This window comes from Alexandromys fortis, unplaced genomic scaffold (assembly GCF_014885135.2).
Source record: "Alexandromys fortis isolate MF-2015 unplaced genomic scaffold, M_Fortis_MF-2015_v1.1 scaffold_319, whole genome shotgun sequence".
NCBI lineage: Eukaryota > Metazoa > Chordata > Mammalia > Rodentia > Cricetidae > Alexandromys > Alexandromys fortis.
The window spans coordinates 435,180-445,187 of NW_026068193.1; the positions used below are offsets into that span (position 1 = coordinate 435,180).

The 10,008-nt window shown below is 48.0% G+C and overlaps 1 protein-coding gene across 6 annotated transcripts in view; it reads left to right on the forward strand.

The window, feature by feature from the left end:
* Stk36 (serine/threonine kinase 36) overlaps nucleotides 1-10,008 on the forward strand; it is a 32,159-nt gene that overhangs the window by 13,369 nt on the left and 8,782 nt on the right. For 3 of the 6 annotated variants that reach the window (XM_050129646.1, XM_050129647.1, XM_050129650.1), the window contains 10 exons: nucleotides 1,445-1,624; nucleotides 2,937-3,034; nucleotides 3,950-4,055; nucleotides 5,982-6,132; nucleotides 6,998-7,125; nucleotides 7,984-8,088; nucleotides 8,670-8,768; nucleotides 8,857-8,945; nucleotides 9,179-9,242; nucleotides 9,386-9,496. In XM_050129646.1, coding sequence (XP_049985603.1) covers nucleotides 1,445-1,624; nucleotides 2,937-3,034; nucleotides 3,950-4,055; nucleotides 5,982-6,132; nucleotides 6,998-7,125; nucleotides 7,984-8,088; nucleotides 8,670-8,768; nucleotides 8,857-8,945; nucleotides 9,179-9,242; nucleotides 9,386-9,496 — 1,131 coding nt within the window. The remainder of the gene's footprint in view (nucleotides 1-1,444; nucleotides 1,625-2,936; nucleotides 3,035-3,949; nucleotides 4,056-5,981; nucleotides 6,133-6,997; nucleotides 7,126-7,983; nucleotides 8,089-8,669; nucleotides 8,769-8,856; nucleotides 8,946-9,178; nucleotides 9,243-9,385; nucleotides 9,497-10,008) is intronic. The other 3 variants (XM_050129648.1, XM_050129649.1, XM_050129651.1) reach the window with 3 other exon arrangements.

A 10,008-nucleotide genomic window follows, 5' to 3' on the forward strand; every position in this document is an offset into this window, starting at 1 on the left:
TTTCTTCCTTTTCCTTCTTCCCTTCCTTTCTTTTTTTTTTTTTTTTGAGACAGGGCTTCCCTGTGTAAAACCCCTGACTTCTCTGGAACTATCTCTGTAGTCCAGGCTTTCCTCAGATTCACAGAGAGTCACCCGCCTCTCTGTGCCGGGTGCTGGGATTAAATGCATTTCCTCCATGCCCGGCTATTGGAGCATTTCTACTGTGAGAAAGCCAGCTAAAATCTGTTTCTAACCTGGGAGGCTAGGCAGATGGTTTCTTTTCTTTCTTTTCCAATCCCCCCTTTTTTTGAGACAGGGTATCTCTACCAGGTTAGCCTTGAATTCATAAGAGATCTCTCTGCCTCTGCCCCTGCCCCCATCTACACCCCCACCCGCCCGCCTCTACCTTGCCTTGATTAAAGGTTGCATCACCATACTTGATGCAGGTTTCTTGAACCCAAAGGATTGAAACCATGAAATCAGCCTAGGCAACATAATGGAACCTCTGTTTAAAAAAAATATTAACCAGTTATTATGAATGAATTTGGGGGCACATGCTAAGGTGCATGAGTTCAGCTCAGAGGCAGCTTTGTGTACCTGGTTCTGATCACGCTCAGATCGCCAGGCGTGTGCAGCAAGCACCTTACCTGTTGAGCATCTCACCAGCCTAGACTCTGTCTCTCAGAAAACAGAGGTTTTGACTTCTGAGATAAGATTTCTGATTTGTGGATCAGAATTCACAAAGACCTAGCTATTGATCTTTGATAGGGCCCTGGTCTATGTAGATGGATCAGTTCTCTGTCTTTAAGATGAGCAGTTCTATTTCCTACACACTGTGAGATGGGAGAGTAAATGCCGCATTGAGAACAGCAAACTCTGAGGTATTTGGTATCAGTGTTATTCTTTTGAAGAATAACCATGTAAACGTATGGTACTTTCCTTAGCATGCAGGCTGCATATGGATACATGTTGGGCTAAAGTTGACACGAGAAATGTTGGCAGTCCTTGATCTAGAGCTGAATTATGTCTTGCTTCTCTGGAGTTAAATAACATCATTTCATATCTGTTTTTATTTTTCAGAAAAGTGTGTGTGTGTGTGTGTGTGTGTGTGTGTGTGTGTGTGTGCGCGCGCGCGCGGTGGTGTCCTTGCTACTACTGTTGTCTTTAAGGTGAAGGGCTATCAAAGGGAGGAAATGAACAATAATGGTACTGGGCCTGGTGGACAGATCTTGAGGTTTCCTGCCCCTTGGTCACTGATGTTCTAGTCAGGTGATCTTCCATAGTTATTTCTCTGGTGCAATTCCCCTGTGTTTCTGTGCTTGCTCCCTGGCTTTTCAACTCCTCCATGTAGGAATGCAGACATTGGTCTACTCTGCTAACTCCTTGGAGCCGTTCGGTATTTGTGATTCTTCTTCCTTTACCTATAATTGTGCCAATTGCTGTCACTTTTTCTCATGTTCCTCAGATCCTGAAAGGTATCCTAAAGGGTGCTTCCCAGCTGCTTCCTGCACTCCGTGTCCTGAGCAGTCTCCTGTCCAGCTGCAGCGACTCTGTGCTTTTGTATTCCTTCTGCCAGGAGGCAGGACTGCCTGGGCTGCCCCTTAGCCTCCTCCGGCACAGCCAGCAGAGCAGCAGCATCCAGCAGGTACACAGCCCAGAAGCTCTGAAGACAAGCGCTGGGCCTTTTCTGTACTTCTTCTGGAGCTGCCATCTGTCTGACCTGACTGCCTCTTCTTTTCGAGCCTTCTTTTTCTAATTACCAGACCATCACTTGCAAATTCTGATGCCTTCTGGGTCTAAACCAGTAGTATCAGTCAGTGAAGAAGACGAGGTTGGCATACAGCTGTCTAAGGAGTAGGGAGCATATTAGCCATCCTGACCCTAAATGGGGCATCTTCTCAACTCCAGCCCATTGTTGTCATGTGAAAGTTTAAGCCAGTGTACCTAATCTGTTTTCTAACAGAAGATAAAAATCAGTCTTTTTATTATTATTAATTAATTTATTTATTTATTTTTAGTGTCTTTTTTTTTTTTAGATTTATTTATTTAAGTATACAGTGGTCTGCCTGCATGCATGCCTACAGGCCAGAAGATGGCACCAGATCCCATTACAGGTGGTTGTGAGCCACCATGTGGTTGCTGGGAATTGAACTCAGAACCTGTGGAAGAGCAAGCAGTGCTCTTAACTACTGAACCATCTCTCCAGCCCCCCTAGAGTTTTTTTTTTTTAAATGGGTAATTTCTTGATATTGAGAAGAGTTGCTATAAAGGGTTGGACTTCTGCTTTGTTACCTTGTTTTCTTTTCTTTTCTTTTTGGTTTTTCGAGACAGGGTTTCTCTGTAGTTTTAGAACCTGGCCTGGAACTAGCTCTTGTAGACCAGGCTGGCCTCAAACTTACGAGATCCACCTGCTTCTGCCTCCTGAGTGCTGGGATTAAAGGCGTGCGCCACCCCCCCACCCCCCCACCCCGGCTGTTACCTTGTTTTCAGAGCAGGTCCTTGATGTTCAGAGATTGGTCCCTGCAGTCACTGCTGATGGCTACCTGATAGGTAGGAGAGCTGTGATCAAGACTCAGTGTGTCTGGGGCCAAACCTCTACTTCCTGCATTGGGTCCTGACACAGTTGAGCTTGGAGAACAGCTCCCCCATTCCCCCTCCCCCAGATGATGCAGGCATGGTAGGCAGCCCTTAGGATGCTGCCCTCTGCTGCTAAGTATCGAACTCAGATAAATATAAGGAACTTAAAAGGATAGTTTTGTGGGAAGTAGCCCCTCCTCCACTCCAACATGCGGCTCCAGTCAAGTGGCATCTCCAGATGGTCTGTGACTCTTTGGCACCACTTGACTTTCTCCTTCCCTGGCCCTCTCCCCCTGGCCAGCTTGATTGGCACTCTGCTGCTGCTTTTTCTGCCTTTGGTCTTCATTCCTCATGCTGCCCTTTTGTTCCTTTCTTCACAGCAACCTTGGTATGGGGCCTTCTTACGGGACCTGGTGGCTGTGGTTCAGGCCTACTTTTCATGTGCCTTCAATCTGGAGCGGAGCCAGACAGGTGACAGGTGGGGGAAAAGACACTTCTGCCCCACTGGTCAGGGTGGCAGTGTGGCTTCAGTTTCTGCTCCATTTCCTCCGCTCCTCATTAGGAGGACACCAAGTGAGAAGTGGTGCTGTGTGACAGGGCTAGAGATGAGCTGACCAGCCTTCAGAATTTAGTGGATCCTCAGAAGGACCACTTCCAGCTTTGCCCCCCAAGACAGACAGATTCTTTTTGTTTTTTTTGTTTTTTTTTTTTTTTGAGACAGGGTTTCTCTGTGTAGCTTTGGAACTGTCCTGAAACTCTCTGTGTAGACCAGGGTGGCCTCAAACTCACAGAGATCCATCTGTCTCTGCCTCCCAAGTGCTGGGATTAAAGGCGTACGCCACCACCGCCCAGCGACAGTCAGATTCTAAGAGTCAGCAACCACCCAGCACAGTTGGGCCTCAATGGAAGGACAAATGTGAAAACAGCTGAGAAGGGTCTTTTTTTTTTAATATTTATTTATTTATTATGTATACAATAATCTGTCTGTATGCCTGAAGGCCAGGAGAGGGTGCCAGACCTCTTTACAGATGGTTGTGAGCCACCATGTGGTTGCTGGGAATTGAACTCAGGACCTTTGGAAGAGCAGGCAATGCTCTTAACCACTGAGCCATCTCTCCAGCCCCCCTGAGAAGGGTCTTGAATAGTGTTTGTGAGATCTCCCCTTCCCTCCCATCCCCTCCTTTTCCTTTCTCTTTCTTCCCTTTCCCTCTCCTTCCCTCCCCTTCCCCCTGATTCTCTATCTGTGTGTCTGTTAGCAGAGTTGGAAGGAGGAACATTCTGATGTGTTCCTTGGCAAAGATCTCCTAGGTTTCCAGAACTGACCCATTTGCCATGCCATATCCAGGCTTTTAGTGCGAGGATAGAAAGATAGCATGGGTTCATTCTTTTCCAGCCTGCAGGTGTTTCAGGAGGCTGCCAATCTCTTTTTGGACATGTTGGGGAAGCTGCTGGCCCAGTCAGATGACTCTGAGCAGGCATTTCGAAGGGACAGCCTTATGGTAATCTCCTCCCACTTCCAAATTTCTGTCCTCACTGCCTTTTCCTGTGTTTCTCCCAGCGCCTTTCTAATGATTGTGTCAACTCAACAAATGTTGAGTTCTCAATGTGTGCCACATGGATAACAGAGTCTCCACCTTGAAGAGACTAAAGACAGTCAAGTAGGACCTGTTGTAGTGGCACATGCCTTTGGTTAGTCCTAGCACTCAGGGGGCAGAAACAGGTGGATTATTGAGTTTGAGGCTAGCTACATAGTGAGTTCCAGGACAGCCAGAGCTACATAGAGAAACCCTGAGTCAAAAAAAAGAGCCAAGTAGGGAGAAGTCCATGAGAACTCTGTATGTGGTGCAGAGGAACCACTAAAGAAGATGCCATTAGCTCTGCATGCAGAGTCCTCAGAGAAATTGTGAAGACTGAAGTCATGTGTGCTTTTCAAGAACACATAGCAACAGCCAGGTAGAAGTAGTGTTTGCCTTTAATCCCTGTACTTGGAGGCAGAGGCAGGAGGATCTCTGTGAGTTTGAGGTCAGCCTGGTCTACAGAGTGAGATCCAGGGCAGACAGGGCTACACAACACAGTAAAACCCTGTCCAAAAAAACCCCACAAAAATATAAATAAATAAATAAATAAATAAATAAGAAATGCATAGTGGCTTGCCAGCTTGGGTGGAGCAGGGAAGGTGATAGGCCACTTTAGATAGAAAGAACACTATATCTAAAATGCGGAGGCATTGAGTAGTTTGACATATATCAGAGGCCATAAATATAAGCATCTTAAATAGATAGATAATAAATAAACAATTAAAAATTCAGGCATAGTGGCACATACCTTTAATCTCAGCACAAGGGGAGGCAGAGATAGCTGTCTTGAGTTCAGGGCCAGCCTGGTCTACATATAGACATCCAGGGCTACATAGTGAGACCCTGTTTTGAAAACAGAACAAACAAAAAGCAACGAAAAAAGATGAAGCATCTTGCAGACCAGCTAGTATTCTCCAGCCTTGTTTATGAAAAAGACTCATGAGCTCCTCTAATCGTCTCCTTAGACCCTGATGGAGGATGGAGTGAGAGACAGCTGTGTTGTCACTGGGTTGGCAGGGAGGACACAGACACTTATGTCCAAAGAAAATGATTGTATGGTTGTTGTTGAAACTAGCCGTTGGGAACATAGCTGTGGAATAATTTCCCGCCTCCAGTTAGCAGCCCATTCACATCTCTGTTGCCTGAGAGTCTAGTTTCATCTTCTTCCTTTCAGGTCAGAAAGCTTTGGATGGCTAGACTAAATTCTGGCCAGCAGTTAGTCGCCAGAATTACCGGCCAGCACCTGTCATGTTATTGAGTACTGAACAATTATTGGAATAATTGTTCCTCCTCCTGAATTTCTCAATTATTATACTTTTGTTCCACATTTTCAGAAACGTCATCTAGGGAGATGCTGACGAGAAAATAGAAGGGTTGATTGGACAGATGTAAGAGTGTGTGCAAGGGAGCAGGGCAGTGGTGGCACCCGCCTTTAATCCCACTTGGGAGGCAGAGGCAGGCGGATCTCTGTGAGTTCGAGGCCAACCTAGTCTACAAGAGCTAGTTCCAGGACAGGCTCCAAAGCTACAGAGAAACCCTGTCTCAAAACAACCAAAAAAAAAGTGTGTGCAGAGGGGTTGAATTTCAGTACACAGAGAAAACACAGAGAAAGGGAGAGAGTGATGGTGGGAGGGGAAAGAGAAAGGGAAGAATTCACCCCCAAATCCTCCTGTGTCAACCAGGAAGACTGTGGGTGCATTTTCTTTTCCCTGGGAAGAATTCTTAGGCTAGACTACTGTCTCCTGGGCTCTTAACCCCTTTCCTGGGTTCCTGGGGTATTTCCTGGTTCTCACTAAAGCCCATTCAGGTTTCTGATACCCTGATAACCTCTGCTCTTCTCCCCTTCAGTGCTTTGCTGTCCTGTGTGAAGCTGTGGACGGGAACAGCCGGGCTATCTCCAATGCCTTTTACTCCAGTCTGTTGACCACACAGCGCACTGTATTGGATGGGCTCCTTCATGGCCTAACAGTTCCACAGCTTCCTTTCCACATACCGCCAGGTGATCCGACCTTCTTGTTCCATGCATAGGTCAGCCTATGTCCTTCCTACTTCCACCACTAGAATGGTGCCTGCCTGGAACTTGGCAGGTGCTCAAAAATGTAAATGCGCTTGCCTAGCATGAAGCCCTGGCCTTGACAGCACATACATGTAATCTGAGCATTCTGGAGGCAAAGGCAGGAGGATCAAGTTCAAAGTATCTTCAGCTTCATAGTTTAAGGCTTGACTGCTGTTGCATGAGGAGGGTGGTCCTTTGTTCCCTCCTGGCCGCCCGGCTAGCTTACACCAAAATAATCACACAGAAATTGTTATTCATTTAAACACTGCCCATTAGCTCTAACTTCTTTTTTCGAGACAGGGTTTCTCCTTAGCTTTTGGATCCTGTCCTGGAACTAGCTCTTGTAGACCAGGCTGGCCTCGAACTCACAGAGATCCGCCTGCCTCTGCCTCCCGAGTGCTGGGATTAAAGGCATGCACCAGCCCGGCTAGCTCTAACTTTTTATTGGCTAACTCTTACATATTAGTTTAACCCATCGACTGTGGCTTACCGGCAAGATTCTAACCAGCGTCTGTCTCAGGCAGGAGATCCATCGCTTCTGCCACTCTGCCCTTCTTTCTAGCATTCAGTTTTGTCTTCTCCACCTACCTAAGTTCTGCCCTATCAGGCCAAGCAGTTCTGTATTGATTCCAATGAAAGCAACACATAAACAGAAGGACCTCCTACACCAGACTGGGACATAATGAGACCCTGTCTCAAAAACACAAAAAACCAAAGCAAGACAAAACAAAAAAATCCTAAAAGGTTGACTTGGGGAGCCTGTAAGAAACAACCAGACCTTACCAGTATGCCTTTCCATTCTCCATAGGAGCCCCACAAGAGAGCCAGACACTGCGGGAGCAGTGCGAAGATTTACCCGGAGCCATCTCTTCTGCCCTGGCAGCCATGTGTACTGCTCCTGTGGGGCTGCCGAGCTGTTGGGATGCCAAGGAGCAGGTCTGAGATCCAAATTCTTGCTTTCTTCTCTGCTACTTGGGAACCAGGGAGTCTGGCCATACTTGCTGCTGAGAAACAGAAAAAATAAGCCTTGGGCTTCTCCTTGCTCAGGATTTCCAAAGACAGACTCTCTCCTGCTGGTCTGGGCCACTTATTTGCCATAGATGACTAGAATTCGAGAGAGGTGACCCAGACCCAGAAAGACAAATATTATATGTACTCACTCATAAGTGGCTTCAAGACACAAAGCAGAGAAAAACCAGCCTACAATTCACAATCCCAGAGAACCTAGACAACAAAAAAGACCCTAAGAGAGACATACATGGATCTAATCTACATGAGAAGTAGAAAAAGACAAGCTCTCCTGAGTAAATTGGGAGCATGGGGGCCATGGGAGGGAGAGAGGAAGGGAGGGGAGCAGAGAAAAAGATACAGCTCAATAAAAACAATAAAATAATAATAATAATAATAATAATAATAATAATAATAATAATAATAATAATAAAATGACTAGAATTCCATACATTGTCTACCTGGCTCAGCAGTAACTGCCCAGGTGATAGGGCAGCCGATTGGAAGTCATTACATTTCTCCAGGGTCAGAGGTCACGCAGATTGAGCTTCCCTACCTTGTTACTTATTAGTACTTCCCTGTAGACCTGCCTGCCTACATTATGGCTGAACTCAGGTAGGATTCAGTTCTCCACTGGCCATGGAGACTGGGCATAGAATGAGGCCTGAGGGTTCTAGTGAACCTAAGAGGGGCCAGCAAGAGTCTGAGATTTCTGGCCAATTGAAGATGTGCAAGGAATGGAGGTAGAGTAAGGGAGATGGGATAGAGCTGAGTTTGTCTCCATAGGTCTCGTGGCATTTGGCCAATCAGCTGACTGAGGACAGCAGCCAACTGAGGCCAGCCCTTGTCTCTGGTCTGCGGCATCATATTCTATGCCTCCACCTTCTCAAGGTACTTCCTTCCCACCACCCTCAATGCCTGGGATTTCTTTTAACTCCCAGGAAAGGAAGGGAGGGGAGGAAAGAAGAAGAGAGGAAAGGAGAGGGAGAGAGAAGAGATTATCTGTGGCTGGGCATAGTGGTGCTGGCCTTTAATCCCAGCACTCAGGAGGCAGGGGAAGGCTGATCTCTCTGAATCAGCCAGAACTCTAGAGGAGAAACGTTCCATGGGGAGGGGAGTTGAGAAGTGCATCATCACATGATGGCACCCAGGAAGCAGAGAGAAAGGATAGGTACGGTGCAGGGCGTCTGGTTTTCCTTTCCCTTTGATTCCGTCCAGTCCCCAACCTGTGGGATGCTGCCATATGCACACTCAGGACGGGTTTTCCACGCGTTGGAAAGGCCCTCACAGAAACACCCACGTGTGTTTCACTTAGGCCCTTCTTACTCCAGTCATACTACTGTCAAAATTGTCACAACCCCCACGTGTGGACAACAGCTCTACTGAGAGGCTTGCCTGCTTTTCAGCCGAGCCTTCCACTGTAGGACCCAGGGCTGTTCTGTCCACTGACAGGCTCCTTCCAACTTCCCTAGGTTCTCTACTCCTGCTGCTATATCAGTGAGCGTCTGTGCCATATTCTGGGGCAAGAGCCCCTGGCCTTGGAGTCGCTGTTGATGCTGGTCCAGGGCAAGGTAAGCCAGCGATACCCACACGGTTGGGTATCTCATGGTGCTCCATCTCCCCCAGAAGTTGTTCTGATAGCTCAGGTTTCCTTTGTAGGTACAAGTAGCATATTGGGAAGAGTCCACTGAGGTGGCACTCTATCTCCTGTCCCTTCTTGTCTTTCGGCTCCAAGATCTGCCTTCTGGGTGAGTCATAAAGTCAGGTCTCCCCACTAAAGTCTCCTTCCCTCGTAGCTTTCCCTGACCCTAGGGAAGGGCACCCTCTAGCTTTTTCCTTGAAGGGGCTGACACAGAGAACAAAGAACAGGCCTGGTTATCATCACCTCTGGGCCTGGGGGGGGTAGATGCAGCGTGGGTGGAGAGCGGGCGAGGGGGGACACTGTCCAGCCCACTGTAACCCTCCATGGTCTCTATTCCAGGATGGAGAAGCTAGGCAGTGAGGTCGCCGCTCTCTTTACCCGCTCACATGTCGTCTCTCTCGTGGTGAGCTTTCGCCCTTCTCCCCTCGCCTTTCACCCCTTCCTCTGACCCCCTTGGGAGTAGATGGCCTTTGTCCTATTTGCAGCTGTTTCTGCAAACGTCATTCGGATTCAGATGGCCCTCCTTTCCCTCTACCCTTCCCACAGAATGCAGCAGCCTGTCTCTTAGGACAGCTTGGTCAGCAGGGCGTGACCTTTGACCTCCAGCCCCAGGAATGGATGGCGGCAGCTGCGCATGCCTTGTCTGCCCCTGCAGAGGTGAGGTACTGGAGAGGGCCAGATGTGGCTCCTCTGAGCCCAACACCAGAACAGCCCTCCTGGGGGAAAGACCAGATCCAGTAAGCCCCTCTTTAGCCGGGCAGTGGTGGTGCCCGCCTTTAATCTCAGCACTCGGGAGGCAGAGGCAGTCAGATCTCTGTGAGTTGAGGCCAGTCTGGTCTACAGAGCTAGTTTCAGGATAAGCTCCAAAGCTACAAAGAGACCTTGTCTTGAAAAAAGAAGAAGGAGAAGAAGAAAGAAGAAGAAAAGAAGCCTCTCTTCCTCTCCTTTGCCACCAGACAGTGAGCTGCTCTCAACCAGGGCTGATCAGGGCCTCTTCAAAGATGGAGGCAGGGAGAGAAAGAAAGGAAGCTGCCCAGTTACCTGAGGCAAGAACTTCCCCTTGTCCAGTTACCTGAGGTGAGAACTTCCCCTTGTCCAGTTACCTGAGGTGTGAGCTTCCCCTTCTCCAGTTACCTGAGGTGAGAGCTTCCCCTGTCCAGTTACCTGAG